Raw genomic sequence first — 19286 nt, forward strand, 5'->3', positions numbered from 1 at the left:
CTTATTGTTTTTATTAAAGATATTTGAAACACGTTATTATAAATTGCCGTAAAAATAAAAGTATTAAAAATATCATTATAATATTAATATATGACTTTTAATTATGTGATTAAAAATTATAAATAAATATTTGAGTTTTTATAAATACAGTTACAAATGTGAATATTATTAATCTAATCACCAATTATATTTTAAATGTCTTATTTTATTAATTATTCTTATTATATTTTGGAAAATCTTTGTCCTAATAATTATCATTGTTACCATTAAAATTATAGGAAAATTCAACTTTTTTAAAGAAAATAAAAGGTAATAAAAAAGTAAAAAATAAGAGGTATTTGCTATTCTTAAGAAAACTCTAATTTTTTTCTTTGCAAATGTCATATAAAATACAAAAATGTTAATTTCTTTGATATTATAAAAATTTGATATTATAAAAATATTGTGCTTTCCAGTTTAAAAGTTTTTCCATCTACACTTTAAGTTTTTAAATGTGCGAATATCATTATGATTGATAAACGATTACAAGCATATCGCACGTATCAGCGCTTTCTTAAGATAGTGCTGACTATTGGTGGTTGTTGGCACATACCAACAAAATCCAGCAAGTTTAAATATTACTGGTCATTTTGTATGCTTTTGGCAATGGCCATGTACGCGACGTGTACCTTGAATTTGGTCTATAACTATAAACATAATTTTTCAATTTTCATAAAATATGTAGGCGTAGCTGTATCTGCAATTGGCGTCACTATCAAGGTACGAATTAGAAAGAATTATCTTTTTCTTACCTAAGAAAATAAGTCAGAAAATATATATATTGTATATAAATTTCTATATCTATATAATAACAAATAAATATTTTAATATTAACAAATAATATTAATGTGGATATTTTCTTTGTTTCGTGAGGAAAAGGAATAATGCATCTTTGATTTTTTAAGATGACAATCTTTTTGATAAATCGTGACTCTCTGATAAATTTTCACCGAACTCTCAATGATTTTTTTGAGGAAGAGCTTATGCAAAACGAGAAAATACGAACAATAATATTTTCGTCCCTACGTAAAGTGTACAGCATGGGGTACGCATATGTCACCATTGTGACAGCACTGGTCATAGTGCATATTATTCCTACGTACTTGTATATAATCCGTGATCTCTGTCACTTGCGTTTGACTACGAACTACACCTTGCCGCTCAGCAAGGGATATGGATACTCCTGGACTATTCCCGACAATTTTTTGTATCATCTTCATCTGCTTATAGAGACAATTCTTCTGTTCCTCAGTATCACGACGACGGGCGGCGTCGACAGCGTCTTTGGCTTTTATGCCTATCAATTCACTTCGATGATGCATGCCATGACTTTTAGGTTCATGAATCCCCTTTCCACTGAGAAGTTTTTGGATTTGTTAAAAAAAAACATAAAAAAACATAAGAAACTGCTGCGATGCCGCGACACCCTAGAACACATCTATGGACCCATTATCTTTTATCATACTGTCACCAGTGCGATACTTCTTTGCTCATTGATATACGAGCTGGTACATGTACGTAGATATATTAATGTAAAAATAGATTTCTTATTGCTTAATTTATCGTGTTATAAGCAATCAATCATGAAATAATATATATTACGATCATATCATTAACCGCTAGAGTAGCGCAAAATAAATTTGAACGTATTTTGATTCTGTATTTAAAAAACATTTGCGAATATCTAAGAAGACAATATTATATTTATTTCTCATATTTTAATATAAAGAAAATAAAATAAAAAATATTGATTTATAATTTTCGTTCTTAAAGTGTAAAAACAAAGATTGTGCTATTATAGTTGCTAATTTTCTATTCTGTGCAATAGTACCGTATTACGCAAATATTAATAATAATAATATTAATTCGCTGATATAATATTAATTATTAAGTGTTTGCAACAGATTTCGACTTTTAATATTAACAACGTATCCCAGTTTCTGACATACACTATAGTAAAGCTGCTTCAAATGTTTATGTACGCATGGAGCGGTACTATGCTTACAACTGCGGTAAGTTTACTGATTTGATGAAACAATTATTATAACAGAAAACAATTCGTTTTCTATTATTTAAATTTAGAGCGAAGATTTTCGTAATGGGATATACTTTAGCGAATGGCCTAATTCTGCTCTCGATTGTCACGTGAGAACAAATGTTACTCTGGTGATGATGCAAAAACCAATGACTATAAATGCAGTTTTCTCATCGGTTAATATAGTCTTGTTTACTAATGTAAGTTTTTAAATTATAATTACTTGTGTAAATCCGAACAAAAGCTTATGGTGTCGAATCATATTCAATTTTATCGCATCAGTACTTTAAAATAATCTTTACATTTTATTTCTACAAATACAAAAATATAAATTTGACAAATATATAAACTCTCGAGTAAAAAATCAAAATTATTTTATATTTACGTATTCAATAAAAACTAGTAACGTATTATAAGATTTTATTATAATTTTATAACAACAAGATATAGTATTACAATTTTGAATACACTGTTTCATGTATGTAAAAAATTTATTTTACTAATCAAGTTAGTTGATTTCCTAGAATTTTTAACAATTTTATTTTTAACAAAATAAAGGAACATCTTTGCTTCGGCTAATAAACAATCACAATTTTACATGTTTTCTTTATGTTGTTTCAATTTTATTTCGTTTTTATTGATAGTTCGTGAATACTACAATGTCTTACTTCTTCTTGTTGAGATCTATTGAGGATAAAAACGGCTAAAAGTGGACCATATGTTTAAAACACTGGTAAGAACGTAACATTATGACGTTTTAATCGACCGTATAAATCTGAATAAGAGTTTATGGTCAATGAGTCACATCAGCTTTATCAACGCTTTAAAATATTATTTCTATTCTAGGAATGTAAAAAATATGAATTTGATACTCTTGAATAAGAAAATTAAAACTGTTTTGCAACAGAATCTACGTAATGTAGACTTTATTGTTATAGAATTTAAATTAAACAATAAAAAACATTAAATTATAAAATTTTACTCTTTTAAATATGTAACATATTTTTATATGCACTATAAATTTTTTGTTATATATTATTGTTGTTATATATTATTGAATAATGTGAAAAAGATAAATAGAATAAAGAACACATGTCCAAAGAGGAGAAGATGCCGATTAAAAATCAGCGGAAATGGTGGAAGGCCTAGTTCTACTATATTTTTCTACTCATCTATTTTTCAGATAAAATCTGTGTCAAATAAAATTTTAGTTAAAATTAAAATAATAACTAACATTTAATTTCTAATTTGAAAAATATGAAGTATCAAATTGAATAATTTATAAAATACATTTAAAAAGTTTTCATTATTTTTTTCTGATAATTATCATTGGCGATAGTAGCTGAATCCTTACTTTGTTAAAATACATTTATTTGCAATAATATTAAAAGTAAAAACCAAACTATCTATATAAATAAAAATGTAAAATGTATGTTACTCATCTAAGATCTCCGTAAGTTATTCACCGATTGCTTTAAAATTTTGACACAACGTTGAACGTTGTATTCGTTATCGGGAGTGTTTTATAGTGTCTTATTTATAAAATACCGTGTGTTTCAAAAATGATGGTAATAATTAAATTTTTTTAATTAAAAAAAATATTTTTAAAATGATATTAGAAATAGACAGAGAGAGAGAAAAAAATAGAGAGAGTGAGATTAAATGATTTAGAGTAATAAAGAGAAATTAATATTATTAAGAGAGAAAGAGAGAGAGAGAGAGAGAGAGAGAAAGAGTGTGTGTGTGTGTGTGTGTGTGTGTGTGTGTGTGTGTGTGTGTGTGTGTGTGTGTGTGTGTGTGTGTGTGTGTGTGTGTGTGTGTGTGTGTGTGTGTGTGTGTGTGTGTGTGTGTGTGTGTGTGTGTGTGTGTGTGTGTGTGTGTGTGTGTGTGTGTGTGTGTGTGTGGTGAGTGTGTATGGTTTATAAACTGTATAGAAAAGAGAATAATTTTTTGGATATACGGCTTCTTTTAGGATTTTAAAAAAGTTAAAATTGAACACTAATTTCTAAAAAAATAAAGATAATAAAGATATGATATTAATTATTATAAATTAAACATTTAAAATAAAAAAATTACTACAATTCATTAAAGATGATAGTGAGAGATATTTTAGAATCAATGGCAGGATTTGAAATTTTGACACAATGCATTCGAAAACGGGAGTGTTCTTATGGGGTTTGATTTTGGATATACCGGCGTTTCAAAAATGATGGCCATAATTTAAGTGTAAAAAATAGTTTTTTATTAATATTATTAGAATTGACACATTGAGACGGGGAGAGACGGAGAGAGACGGGGAGAGACCGGGAGAGATCGGGAGAGACCGGGAGAGACGGGGAGAAATGGGGAAAGACCGGGAGAGACGGAGAGAGACGGGTAGAGATGGGGAGAGACGGGTAGAGATGAGGAGAGACCGGGAGAGACAGGGAGAGACCAGGAGAGACGGGGAGAGACGGGAGAGACCGGGAGAGGCGAAAAATGTTTCTATTGTGTTTAAATTAAGGTAATAAAAAAAATTAAGATGGCTGTTATTTTATTGAAAAAAAGGAACTTATTTAAAACAGTCTTTTGAATGGATTTCTAAATCCATGGTAGTTTAAAAAAAAAAAGTTAGAAGTACGTGAATAAATGAATATTAGATTTATTGAAGATATATAAATGCTTATTCAAAAATAAAATAAAAAGAGCAACAGTAAACAAGGCTCTTGAAAGTTAAACAACGAAAGCAAAGAAAATTTAAAAAAAACGTAGGAACGTGGTCGGTTTCGGGTCGCATTAAAGTGTATCAATCAGTGACACGCAATATAACATTGAACTCGTAAACGATATCGTAAAAGGCGTGCAAATTTACAATTCCCTTTTATTACAAGATAAAAAGCGTTGCTTTATGTCGTCGATTGTAACGTCGTTGTGGCAGCGTCCTTAGATATGTGCACACAAGGGATTTTAGTATATTGGGTAAGTTAGAAATTTTAGGAACATAAGCAGTTAAGAGACAACAAAGGGTTGCGCACGGAATGCGACTTCCCTTTCAGTCACACGCGTTCGATATTTTTTTCATTACCTCCCGGAGGCAAGTAACATCAAAGTAAAATTTAAAAAATTTTGATTTGATGTATTTTTTAAACACTTTAAAATAACATTTATATAAACATTTTTTAAAAATTATTTGATTTTTTAATTATTCAAATGATAATTTTATATGTAGAGTAAACCGAGGCGAATCGAATTAAAATAAGAATTTATATTATATTCGTTGTATTCTAGTCAATCAATTAACTCTTATCTTTATCCGATTTGCCCTGTGATCCAAATTGCTTCAAAGTTTACATACATAGAAAAATAAGAATAACAACATATTTATTTCAAATTCAAATTCAAATATTTATGTATTTAAATTAAATGAATAAATACTTAAACTAAAGAAATTTAATTAAGTTGAAAATTATATTCAAATTGACATTTTTTTTCTTAGTGCAGATGTTTTTTTAATGTAGAATTAAAATATGTGTTCAGATTTATTATGTTGTATTAGCGTGCAATGTCACGATAATAACTACATGATTGTAACATTTATTATCTCACGATTGATTGCGTACAACACAGTGAATTAATAGGGAATAAAGCATTAATTTTTTTTTATGTACGTACTTACCTCGCATCATATAGTAAGGAGCAAAGAAGCACGGCATTGATAATAATGATGCCAAAAAATGATAGGTCCATAGATGTGTTTTAATGTGTTGCGGCATCGTAATAATTTCTCATGCTTTCTCATGCATATCTTCAACATATCTGAAAACTTTTCAGTTGGCTGAGGATTTGTGAGTCTGAAAGTCATGGTACAGAGCGTCGAGGAGAATTGAAAGACATAAAAGCTAAAAGCGCTGTCGACATCGTTCGTTGTCAAGGAACAGAACAATCCAAAAATTGTCTCCGTAAGCAGATGAAGATAAAACAAAAAAATTGTCAGGAATTGTCCAGAAGTATCCATATCCTTTGGTGATCGACAAAGTGTAGTTTAAACTGTAATTGGTAATTATCAATAATTTATATTAACATATATATTAATATATATTAACACTTTAATATACATTAACACTAAGGGCCGGTTTCACAAACTTCGGCTTCACAAATCAAACGACCAGTTATTCTATTGGAATTGACCAATCGTATTTGTTAATTTCGCTTAACGACAAATATGATTGATCAATTCCAATGGAATAACCAGTTGCTTAATTTAACCGGAGTTTGTGAAACCGGCCCTTAGTGTTAATGTATATTAAATGTATATTAAAGGTTACCGAAGATTGTGAAACCAGTCTTATAACTATTTCTAAACACTTGAACGATTGTAATTTTTTAATGTTACACTATTAGAAGTCATACATTAACATTATTATATGTGATTTTGTTAATATTCTTACCTTTACGGTAATTTGAAATAACGTGTTTAAAACATCTTTTATAGGAACGATAAGTTTCAAACTATTGTCACACTTTATAAATCAGAGAAAACCTTTGTCATATTTTAGCTGTTGTATAATAATACGAGTTTCAAGAAAGATTTTTGTCAAATGTCAAATAAAATACAAAAATGTTAATTTCTTTGATATTATAAAAATTTGATATTATAAAAATATTGTGCTTTCCAGTTTAAAAGTTTTTCCGTCTACACTTTGAGTTTTTAAATGTGCGAATATCATTATGATTGATAAACGATTACAAGCATATCGCACGTATCAGCGCTTTCTTAAGATAATGCTGACTATTGGTGGTTGTTGGCACATACCAACAAAATCCAGCAAGTCTAAATATTACTGGTCATTTTGTATGCTTTTGGCAATGGCCATGTACGCGACGTGTACCTTGAATGTGGTCTATAACTATAAACATAATTTTACAATTTTCGTAAAATATGTAGGCGTAGCTGTATCTGGAATTGGCGTCGCTATGAAGGTACGAATTAGAAAGAATTTATTTTTTCTTACCTAAGAAAATAAATCAGAAAAAATATATATTGTATAAATTTCTATATTTATATAATAACAAATAAATATTTTAATATTAACAAATAATATTAATGTGGATAATTTCTTTGTTTTGTGAGGAAAAGGAATAATGCATCTTTGATTTTTTAAGGTGATAATCTTTTTGATAAATCGTGACTCTCTGATAAATTTTCACCGAACTCTAAATGATTTTTTTGAGGAAGAGCTTATGCAAAACAAGAAAATACAAACAATAATATTTTCGTCCCTACGTAAAGTGTACATTCTGGGATACACATATGTCACCATTATGGTAGTACTGATCTTGGTGCATATTATTCCTTCGTACTTGTATATAATCCATGATCTCTGTCACTTGCGTTTGACTACCAACTACACCTTGCCGCTCAGCAAGAGATATGGATACTCCTGGACTGTTCCCGACAATTTTTTGTATCATCTTCATCTGCTTATAGAGACAATTCTTCTGTTCCTCAGTGTCACGACGACGGGTGGCGTCGACAGCGTCTTTGGCTTTTATGCTTATCAATTCACTTCGATGATGCATGCCATGACTTTCAGGTTCACGAATCCTCTTCTCACTGAGAAGTTTTTGGATCTGTTGAAAAAAAGCGTAAAAAAACATAAGAAACTGATGCGATGCCGCGACACCCTAGAACACATCTATGGACCCATTATCTTTTATCATACTGTCACCAGTGCGGTAGCTATTTGCACATTGATATACGAACTGGTACATGTACGTAGATACATTAATGCAAAAATCGATTTCCTATTGCTTCATCCACCGTGTTATAAGCGATCAATCGTGAAATAATATATATTACGGTCATATAATTAATATTGTGATATTAACCGCTAGAGTAGCACAAAATAAATTTGAACATATTTTGATTCTGTATTTGAAAAACATTTGCGAATACCAAGAAGACAATGTTATATTTATTTCTCATAGTTTAATATAAATAAAATAAAATAAAAAATATTGATTTATAATTTTTGTTCTTAAAGTATAAAAACAAAGATTGTGCTATAGTTGCTAATTTTCTATTCTGTGCAATAGTACCGTATTACGCAAATATTAATAATAATAATATTAATTCGCTGATAAAATATTAATTATTAAGTGTTTGCAACAGGTTTCGAATTTTAATATTAACAACTTATCCGAGTTTCTGACATACACTATGGTAAAGCTGCTTCAATTGTTTATGTACGCATGGAGCGGTACTATGCTTACAACTGCGGTAAGTTTACTGATTTGATGAAACAATTATTATAACAGAAAACAATTCGTTTTCTATTTTATTTAAATTTAGAGCGAAGATTTTCGTAATGGGATATACTTTAGCGAATGGCCTAATTCTGCTCTCGATTGTCACGTGAGAACAAATGTTACTCTGGTGATGATGCAAAAACTTATGACTATAAATGCAGTTTTCTCATCGGTTAATATAGCCTTGTTAACTAATGTAAGTTTTTACATTATAATTACTCGGGTAAATCCGAGCAAAAGCTTATGGTGTCGAATCATATTCAATTTTATCGCATCAGTACTCTGAAATAATCTTTACATTTTATTTCTACAAATACAAAAATATAAATTTGACAAATATATAAACTCTTGAGTAAAAAATCAAAATTATTTTATATTTACGTATTAAATAAAAACTAGTAACGTATTATAAGATTTTATTATAATTTTATAACAACAAGATATAGTATTACAATTTTGAATCACTGTTTTATGTATGTCAAAAATGTATTTTACTAATCAAGTTAGTTGATTTCCTAGAATTTTTAACGATTTTATTTTTAACAAAATAAAGAAACATCTTTGCTTCGGCTAATAAACAATCACAATTTTACATGTTTTCTTTATGTTGTTTCAATTTTATTTTGTTTTTATTGATAGTTTGTGAATACTACAATGTCTTACTTCTTCTTGTTGAGATCTATTGAGGATAAAAACGGCTAAAAGTGGACCATATGTTTAAAACACTGGTAAGAACGTAACATTATGACGTTTTAATCGACCGTATAAATCTGAATAAGAGTTTATGGTCAATGAGTCACATCAGCTTTATCAACGCTTTAAAATATTATTTCTATTCTAGGAATGTAAAAAATATGAATTTGATACTCTTGAATAAGAAAATTAAAACTGTTTTGCAATAAAATCCATGTAATGTAGACTTTATTGTTATAGAATTTAAATTAAACAATAAAAAACATTAAATTATAAAATTTTACTCTTTTAAATATGTAACATATTTTTATATGCACTATAAATTCTTTGTTATATATTATTGTTGTTATATATTATTGAATAATGTAAAAAAGATAAATAGAATAAAGAACACATGTCCAAAGAGGAGAAGATGCCGATTAAAAATCAGCGGAAATGGTGGAAGACCTAGTTCTACTATATTTTTCTACTCATCTATTTTTCAGATAAAATCTGTGTCAAATAAAATTTTAGTTAAAATTAAAATAATAACTAACATTTAATTTTTAATTTGAAAAATATGAAGTATCAAATTGAATAATTTATAAAATACATTTAAAAAGTTTTCATTATTTTTTTCTGATAATTATCATTGGCGATAGTAGTTGAATCCTTACTTTGTTAAAATACATTTATTTGCAATAATATTAAAAGTAAAAACCGAACTATCTAAAATAAAAAGAAAAATTGTTCATTTACATTTTCTTCAGATTCTAACTACACATTAAAAAAAACTAATTTGTTATAATAAAAGTGATATTACTTGTTTAAAACACTTGTTTGCGAAAACACATAATGATTTGAATTTAAAGCATATCCTCTCTAGCTAAATGTGTAGTCGATTCATATTTATGTATTACAAGAATTTATTACTATTATTACTATAATATATTACTATAATTTTAAATAAATAACAAATTATAATATTACAATCTTTAATTACTCTTCCATGTATGTCAAAAATTTATTTTATTAATCAAGTTGATTAATTTCCCGAAATTTCTGTTGATTTTATTTTTGATAAAATAAAAAAACATTTCTACTTCGGTTAATAAACAATCACAGTTTTACGTGTTTCTGTTACGTTGTTCTAATTTTGTTTTGATAGTTTATGAATACTACAATGTCTTACTTCTTCCTATTAAAATTTGTCGGTAATAAAGGCGAATAAAAAAGAATCAAATATAAGTTTTAAAATAATTGTTTCAAGATTACATTTATACGAATAATTTACGTATTGTTTACACAAAATATTTCTACATATAGACTCAAACAATGTAAATTATTATAAATTGGATAATTCAATACCAAAAAAAGTAATTAAATTAGAAGATTGTTAATTAATCTGCGTTTAGTATTAATAAAGTAAAAATATATATATAATATTAGAAAATAGAATATAATTTTTATTACTTTTGTCGAAATAATCTTATAATTCATAAATCATTAGATTTACATTAGATGACAAAGTTAATATTATATACAAGTAATGTAGATTATTTATATATGTAAAATATATTATGAGTAAAAAACTCTGAACAAGTTTAAAGGAAACGACATATAAAATAATTATAAGTAGCAATATATGTCAGCGTAGTTTTACCATACGCGACTCGGTAAAGTCGCGAGTAATATTATTGGCCGTTTTTATTAGATACGAATTTTCGAGCTTTCTATTAAAGTTTTTTTTTACCGAGTTATCGATGTTTGAATAAAAGTGGTCAATTTGACTTTGATCGCTTACAACTCGTGAAATGATCAACGTACAGCATTCAACAAAAAAACAATAGAAAGCTGAAAGTTTGCACTTTCGAACACTATTATTACTTTTTTTGTAGATGTACTTTTTCTAACAACAAATCGCGTTCAAAGATTGCGTAAAAATTGCATATTTTACGGTTTTCATTTAATTTAATATATTGTCGTAAAAAAAAATCCAATCACATCGCTAAAACAAAGTTTTATAATACGATTATTCTCCAGTAATAAACACTAACGTTTTTTAATCAATTACTGCTTGTAAACGTTCTCATATGTTTATGCATCTTTAAATAATGTCCTACTGTGGAATTTCGTGCCAAATTTACTTAAGTGCTTTTCCCAACTTATCAATTAACATTTGAAAGTGCGAACTTTTAGTTTTCCATTGTTCTATTGCGGAGCGCAGTATGTTCATGTCACATATACTGTAAATTTTTAATACTGACAATACATATCGAAACGCAGCCATAATATTGTTATTCTCATCTCGCTCCTATTACTATCTCGCTCGCTCTCCAGGCTCTCTTGTTGTCATCTCACTCGCTCTCATTAACTTCTCACTCACTCTCATATAGCTGTCGCTTCGTGCACATAGCACGGAACGCAACCAAGAAATTGTGGACATTGCCTGAAAATATAGACATTCGCTAGGTAGTTCATGTCCACTTTCTCAGGGGGCGTCTTGTAGCTGAGGGATCACCCAAGCGGATTGTGTAGCATGTGATACCTTTCATCCTTCTCTCTGGTAATACTTTTGGTATATGTAACTTTGTTTGTTGCAATCAATACAATGAAATAAGACCAAATAAGACGCGATATTGAAAACAATTGAAAAAGTTATAAGCGTGCGAAATGTCGCGTAAGCATTATATAATTTTTAGATTTACATTTGACATGATTATCGTAATACTACTGATAATGAGTGACTAATAATTTCACATGTTACGATGTACCTTATTACGCGCGGTAAACAAATATAGCTTGCCATCGTAATTGTCGCAAATTATAATATCTTTTTTATTGTACAATTTTTATTTTTAATTATTTTTTAATATTTAAATTTTTATTGCAAATTTTTCTGACCGAAAGTTTTTATGCATTTCTTGTGCTACAACTTTTTTAAAACTACTACATTTTGCGAATTTTTTTTCTTAACTAAATGTGTTTTTATTACAATCACTAACTTTTACTAAGATAAATTGATATGCCAATATTATATAATTAAATTATACACAATCATTAATTTTTTTAAATAGAAAATTTAGAGCATTCATTTCTCAATAATGAGAAACTCACGGAAGTAAAACAGATGTTAGAAACAGTGATGAGGAAACTGGAACAAATAGAATTTCTACTGAATCATTTTGAGTAATTGCTACTACAATTAATAAAAGACAGCAGCAATTGCAACTGTATCAGTAACCTCAACACAGTCAGAGCAGCCATCAGGTGCTACAGAAACAGCAGGAACAACTAGCAACAAGTAAAGCTCAACAGTAGCACTAAATAAATTACATAAAATTATTATATTATATGCCATATATTTATTATAAATTAAAGTATACTTTTTGTTTATTATAATTCACAGATATACATATTTTAATTGCATTTCCCTTGACACTTCTAACACTGTAAGGATTATTTTATCCTTATTGTTATCAAATATTAAATGAGGACAAATAATGTTTACAACCATTGTAAGCGCCAAAAGAAACACAACCATAGACATTTATACTTTGTTTTATATTTATATTGTTTATCCTATTACATTACTTTATTTTTTTTTAGAACATTAGGGAATGGGACACAGATGGGCATGCGCCCATTAGCATCAGCAGCAAAGCATTCCTTATCCATGGAGAGAAAACAAAAAAGTAATCTATAAAATATAAAATAAAACTTTATTATTTTGTTATAACCATCTGCTTCTGTCCATAGCGACGAGTTTGATATATGTTACATATCAACATAATGCAAACTCATTTTATTATAACAGTTTTAATTTATTAATAAGAGTTCTAATCCTTTTGTAGATTTTATTTTTTTCACTACCTGTGCACCGAAAGTGGTCTTTCTCACTCCTTAATTCACACTTAAGAATCAACAAGTCTTTGGCTCATGTGTTCATTTACTGCACTTATAGGCAATTAGTCGACTTTTATAACTATTAATTTTAGTTTTATGTTAGACAAAATTTTTGTTACACTATTAAGAAACAACTTATTTTAATCATTGACATAAAATATAAATTCATATTGTAGTTTTAATTCATTAATAACAATCCTAATTCTTTTGTAGATAATTTTATTTTTTAATAGGTTTATGCTGAACAAAATTTTCATTATGCTAACAAAAAATAATCAACAATTTTAGTTTAGACAATACTTTATTTTATTAAATTATTAACATGTATATAGGCTTAACAAAATTTGAAATTATTAGATATGTTGAAAATATAATTGAACGAATTATAATGTTGAAATATGATAATTTGATAATTTAAAGTTGTATATTAGATTTGTTCTATTTGATTAATCCTCTTGTACTATTCAGCTATACTGTTTTTTTTCCAACGTAGAGAGAAAATAGAAAATGGATAAACAATGCAAGAAATTCGACTTAAAAGGAATAGACCAAATGTTACGCTCGCGCACGTTCCTCGCGCATACTCTGGCATACCCCACGTGGAATCGGTGGAATGCGTATTCGCATTGCATACTTGTCAACAGCACATAAGAGAAGTAAGGAACACAAACTTATTTTTTTATCGTGTTTTATTTGTATTCTACTTAATATTGGTCGTGTAAACTTCTGTTTTAAGAACCTGATGCTGGCCTTAATCTAAAAAAATAAAAGAAAAGGGCAATAGAAATGCGCTCATGTGTTTACGGAAGATAACCTATGTTTTCACATGTGCTCATGTGTTATGTGGGGTCTACAATGGCAGCAGGAGTAATGGAGTAAGAAGTAAGAGTAACAATTGACCAATTAAAAACCGGGAGTAAACGAAATAGGCAAATCTCATTTCATATTTCTTACTTCTTACTCCTACTCCATTACTCCTGCTGCCATTGTAGACCCCGCATTATGATACTTTCTTTTGCAACATTTAAAATTGCATGTGCATCTGGATTTATGTCTGAATAATTTTTATGTTTTTATATATAGGCAAGAAGAGATCGTTTATTTCTAAGTACAGAAAGTTGGTCAGTGAGACGGAATGTCCCGTTTAATAGTGAAAAATTTGCCAAAAAATGTATGTAGAAGAAATTATATTCTTAAGTGATGTCTTTTAATTTAACACAGTATACAGTACATATGTATCTTTTTTTTTATATTATGCAGGTCACAGATATCAAATTGAAAGAATTATTCAGTCAAAAGGGTATTGTGACTGATGTTCAGTTGAAATATGCAAAAGATGGAAAATTTCGACGATTTGCATTCATTGGTTATAAAACAGAAGAGCAAGCAAAATTAGCTCAATCTTATTTTGATCAAACTTGCATTGATACTAGTAAAATATCTGTCGAACAGTGTGCAAATTTAGGTACATACAACTATAAATAATTACATTATTATAATAATTTAACAATTTTATAATAACATGTTATAGGTGATGTTAAGTCAAAGAAGAAATCTGTAGATTTGGTAGAAAAGAACAATATAGAGGAAACTAAACGCAAAAGCGATACAAAGAAGAAAAAAGAGGCAGATAAAAAGAAAAATGATGAAATTAAGAAAGCACTTGAAAAAGTATGTTATAATTTTAATTATTTTAATTAATAGATTTTAATTTGTGTTGTCTATGAAGAACTAATTGTTTATTAAAACTTTTATCAAATAGCACAAGGATGATCCTTTATTTACGGAGTTTCTTGAATCACACACACATACTGGTAAGGAAGCAAAAGAAATTTGGAAAAATGATATTGATGTATCTGTGAAAGAAGAAACTGTTGCAAAGTCTGAGGATGAATTTGATGATAAGGAAGATGATGAGTCTAAAGAAAGTGCAGGTATGGAAAAGGAAAAGATATTTTTTTTCTTTTTTTTTTGTTTTATTTTTTATGAATTGTGTATTACACAACTTTTATTTAAAAAAAAAACATCCAAAAAGAAATATAAAAATCCAGCATGAATCTAAATATATAATCTAAATTAATCCATATTTTTGATGCACTTAGATTCATAGCTGTTATCAGTTTTTTCTTTGCTATGATTTTTATATCAAGAGTATTATTTTCCTTTGTTTGGTTTTGTATACTGTTTTTTTACAATTGACTAACATTTTTTGTACTCAAAATTTTTTAATTGTATATATATTCTATTTATAGAAAATTTTATGAAAAATTGAATTTTATATCATAAACGTAATTAATAGAAGAATCTATCTCTTAATTTATATCTATATTTTATGTATTCTAATTAATATTATATAATTAAACACATTTTGGAAATCAATATTATATAATTTTTTTAAATACATTTTTTATTTTGGATTGCCAATTATGTCTCTTCTGTGGAGTAAATAAACTGGAAAAAAGATAATATATGTGTAATTTAGAAAAGATAAAACTTTCAAATAAAAATGATGAACCTGACTGGTTACGTCAGAGTGGAATAAAATCTCTGACAAAAGATGTACCAAAGCATGGGTTATTGACATTCTACACTGTAAAAATGCGAGGACTTGCATATAAACACACGAAAAAAAATATCAAGCAATTCTTTCGTCCTATAAAACCAAAATCTATACGAATTCCACCAAGAATTAAAGGGATAGCTTATGTGGGATTTAAAACAGAACAAGCCATGAAAAAGGCTCTTTTGAAAAATAAGAGTTTTCTAGGTAAGAAAGATATTGAATATAATATTTTGTACAAAAAATATATTTTGTACAAAATATATGTTTTTAAATGTATTTTTTATTTATGCAGATGGGAAACAGATATTTGTATCTAAATACGAACGAAAAGAGGAAATTGAATCTAACAAGGATGATTCGTGTAATAAAACTAATGTTAAATGGAAGAAACAAGAAGAGGCCTTAGAAAACGAAGAGAGTATAGCAGAATCTGGAAGAATATTTATCAGAAATTTAACATACACAATTACGGAGGATGACGTTAGGAAATTATTCGAAAAATATGGTCCTCTGTCTGAAGTAGATTTACCCGTGGATAAAATAACTAGGAAACCAAAAGGATTTGGCACGATAACGTTCCTGATGCCAGAACACGCTGTAAAAGCTTACAGCGAACTGGATGGTACTATATTAGATGGTAGAATGTTACATATTCTTCCTGGTAAGACAAAAGCTTCTTTGGAGGATATCAATACTGAAAATCTAACATATAAGCAGAAGAAAGAGCTGCAGACCAAGGCAACTGCGGGTTCGTCGCACAATTGGAATACGCTGTTTCTCGGACAGAACGCTGTAGCGGACGCTATCGCGAATCGCTACAACACGACGAAGGAGAAGTTACTGGAAGACGGATCGAATGGAATGAGCGCCGCCGTTAAACTGGCATTAGGAGAGACGCAACTGGCTCAAGATACAAAAGCTTTTTTAGAGGAAAACGGTGTGTGTTTGGACGCTTTCAATGGAGCGCCGAAAAAGAGGTCAAGTACTATAATCTTAGTGAAGAATTTGCCAGCTCAAACAAATACGAGCGAGCTGCGAGAAAGATTTGCTAAATACGGTGATCTTGCGCGTATTGTGATGCCACCCGCGGGCATAACAGCACTGATCGAATTTCTCGAACCATCTGAGGCCCGCAAGGCTTTCCATGCATTAGCTTATACAAAATATAAGCATCTACCATTGTATTTAGAATGGGCGCCGGATAATTGTTTTACCACGCCTGCATCTAAAACCAAGACAGCTAAAAATAAAAAACAGGCTACAAAAAAATCAACGGAAGATTCGGAAGAAGTTAAAGATGAAAAAACGGTAGAACAATCTTCGGAAAAGGAGAAGAAGAATACGCGTAAAAAAAAGGATGACGAGTTGGCCGAACCAGATACAACTCTTTTTGTAAAAAATATCAATTTTTCAACTACGGAAGAACAATTAAAAGATGTAAGTAATTAAAAATTGTTATATTTGCGATATCGATTTTTTTTGATAATACAACTTTATGCTTATAGTATTTCGGTAAATGCGGTCCTCTTCATTACGTTACGATAGCAACTAAAAAGGATCCGGAAGATCCTGCTAAAAAATTATCTATGGGATATGGATTTATAAGATACAAGAGAAAGCTTGATGCAGATCGTGCGTTAAAAACGTTGCAAATGTCGGTACTCGATGGAAAGAGTTTGGAATTGAAACGATCTGAGAGAACATTAATGTATGTTTAATGTATTTTTGTATCTTATTGAAAATCCGAGAATTTTTATAATTGAAATTTTCTAGGTCCGACGTCAAAACAACGAGAAAAAAGTCTAAAATTATCGATCAAACTGGTACTAAAATTTTAGTACGAAACATACCCTTCCAAGCAACTAAGCAAGAAGTGACGGAATTGTTCAAGTATGTACACATCATATATATTTTTCGGAAATATTTATATATTTCAACTAAGGTGTTGTCGGAAAAACTAGAAAAAATTTTTCAAGGAATTAATTTTTTACTTTTAAAAATCATTAATTTTTATAAGACTTTGATGTTTGAAGAATTTTTTGAAATCTTAGTTTTTATAATTTAAATTCTATTTCTTTTTGATGAAATTGATTTTTTTATAAAGCAAATTGTAAACAATTAGCAATAAATATAGCATACATTTACGTATATTTACATACATTTTTGTGTGTTGCAAGTTTGTACAAAAAAAATTAGTGACAATAGAAGATAATACATCATACCATATTAGCGTTATGTAATTGCTTATTTTTTGAATTTATTACATCTGATCAACTAAATCAGTAGATGTATTATAATTGCAGACAGTTTGTTATATATTATATTTAACTCAGATTATTTTTTTATAATATTTTTCCAAATTTAATATTTATTTGCTTTTTTATGATTGTATGATTAAAGAACGTTAATGAAATTTATTAATTAAAAGATATAGTAGAATGAATTTATTTCAAAACTGCATTAACCCTTTGATCTTTGGAAAATCGGACATTTTATACTTAAAATGCCAACATCCGGTTTTCCGAACGTCTGTATAAAAATTTCTTAAAAATGACAATTTGTACTTTTAATTTTGTGTCAAGCATTATTAGAAATAATTATTCTTTATGAAATAAAAGTTGAAATTTTTATTAGTCTTTATAAATTCATAAATTGATTGGCATTAAAAAGGTTAAAAATTTCTTCAATCTTATCTCTGCAATTTTAAATGACATTGCTAAAAAATCGAGAATATTTTTACAAAATTTAAGTATACATTTTGATAACAAACAATAATTAATTGTAATATTACAGGTCGTATGGTGAGTTGCAGGCCGTACGATTGCCAAAGAAACTAGTTGGCAATGAGAAGCACAGAGGATTTGCCTTTGTTGAGTATTATGCTAAGACAGATGCAAAGGTAATATTTTTAGTATATTTATTTTAATTTAATAAAATAATTTAACATAAAAAATTAAATTATTTATAACTATAAATATTATATATATATATATATATATATATATATATATATAAGTATTTACAAAGAATAAGAACTGCATTTTATTATTTTGATGCTAACTTTAATTAATCACATTTTCTTGCAGAAAGCATTTACAGCTCTGTGTCAGAGTACTCATTTGTACGGTCGAAGATTAGTGCTTGAGTGGGCCCAGGCGGAGGAAGGTATCGAGGAAATTAGAAAACGTACTACAAAACATTTTTATCAAGGTAATTAATTTCTTTATATTTATTTGGCTTTAACATAATGAATCGATACAATAAGTATTGATAGATATAATAGGTAATAGTATGATTCTAAAACTTAAAAAAATTTTTTTTTAGAGAGTTTGACAAAGAAATTCAAGAAATCCAGGTTAGATCCGGAAAGTGTTGGCCTTGAATTAAATTCAGTTCAGGAAATATAATTTATAAATTAATTATTTACAATTTTTTTAAATACATGTTATTTAAAAAATAATACAGTATTTTTTCTAAAACACATTTATAAAATATTAATTAAATTTTAAAAGAGTTGGTTAATTCTTAATCTTTTAATATTTAATTATTATCTGGTAGATGCTAGTATCACCATTGCTACTGAATGATCATTGGAATTAACATTTAGCAATCTGTTCACGAATCGTATCGATTTTCATTTCTTTTCATGTTGACCACATACTCAGATTGGTTGCAAGTCGAAAGAATTTTTATTACACGATGTTAACCTTCGTGTCACGTTTAAATGTGACTTTTTCTTTTTTTACTTTTTCAAGGAACAGTTCTGATTTCCATTGATATATG

General features: G+C 28.3%; 3 protein-coding genes across 5 annotated transcripts; all 3 read left to right on the top strand.

Annotated features, from left to right (window-relative positions):
- The first annotated feature begins 277 nt into the window (after positions 1-277).
- On the top strand, positions 278-3032 carry LOC105837745. 2 transcript variants are annotated; one of them, XM_036283355.1, is made up of 7 exons: positions 278-309; positions 456-759; positions 945-1553; positions 1944-2051; positions 2122-2274; positions 2719-2807; positions 2921-3032. In XM_036283355.1, exons 2-6 carry the CDS (start codon positions 508-510, stop codon positions 2779-2781), a joined length of 1185 nt encoding a protein of 394 aa, XP_036139248.1. In that variant the 5' UTR covers positions 278-309; positions 456-507; the 3' UTR covers positions 2782-2807; positions 2921-3032. The 2 variants fall into 2 exon arrangements, with proteins under 2 accessions (XP_036139248.1, XP_036139247.1); XM_036283354.1 differs by having other exon boundaries at positions 2719-3032.
- Positions 3033-6020: 2988 nt separating this feature from the next.
- Positions 6021-10443, top strand: LOC118644570. Of its 2 annotated transcripts, XM_036283335.1 has the most exons (7): positions 6021-6109; positions 6730-7033; positions 7217-7825; positions 8226-8333; positions 8406-8558; positions 9002-9090; positions 9204-10443. In XM_036283335.1, the coding sequence occupies exons 2-6, from the start codon at positions 6782-6784 to the stop codon at positions 9062-9064; spliced, it is 1185 nt and encodes a 394-aa protein (XP_036139228.1). In that variant the 5' UTR covers positions 6021-6109; positions 6730-6781; the 3' UTR covers positions 9065-9090; positions 9204-10443. The 2 variants fall into 2 exon arrangements, with proteins under 2 accessions (XP_036139228.1, XP_036139227.1); XM_036283334.1 differs by having other exon boundaries at positions 9002-10442.
- Positions 10444-11539: 1096 nt separating this feature from the next.
- LOC105837861 (probable RNA-binding protein 19) lies at positions 11540-18963 on the top strand. The gene is made up of 15 exons (XM_012683002.3): positions 11540-11714; positions 12112-12338; positions 12644-12729; positions 13434-13596; positions 14024-14111; positions 14201-14405; positions 14472-14611; positions 14703-14874; positions 15423-15707; positions 15796-16940; positions 17009-17211; positions 17277-17393; positions 18297-18402; positions 18590-18713; positions 18828-18963. Exons 5-15 carry the CDS (start codon positions 14076-14078, stop codon positions 18908-18910), a joined length of 2616 nt encoding a protein of 871 aa, XP_012538456.1. The 5' UTR covers positions 11540-11714; positions 12112-12338; positions 12644-12729; positions 13434-13596; positions 14024-14075; the 3' UTR covers positions 18911-18963.
- Positions 18964-19286: the final 323 nt, after the last annotated feature.

This window comes from Monomorium pharaonis, chromosome 2, assembly GCF_013373865.1.
Source record: "Monomorium pharaonis isolate MP-MQ-018 chromosome 2, ASM1337386v2, whole genome shotgun sequence".
NCBI classification, from domain to species: Eukaryota; Metazoa; Arthropoda; class Insecta; order Hymenoptera; family Formicidae; genus Monomorium; species Monomorium pharaonis.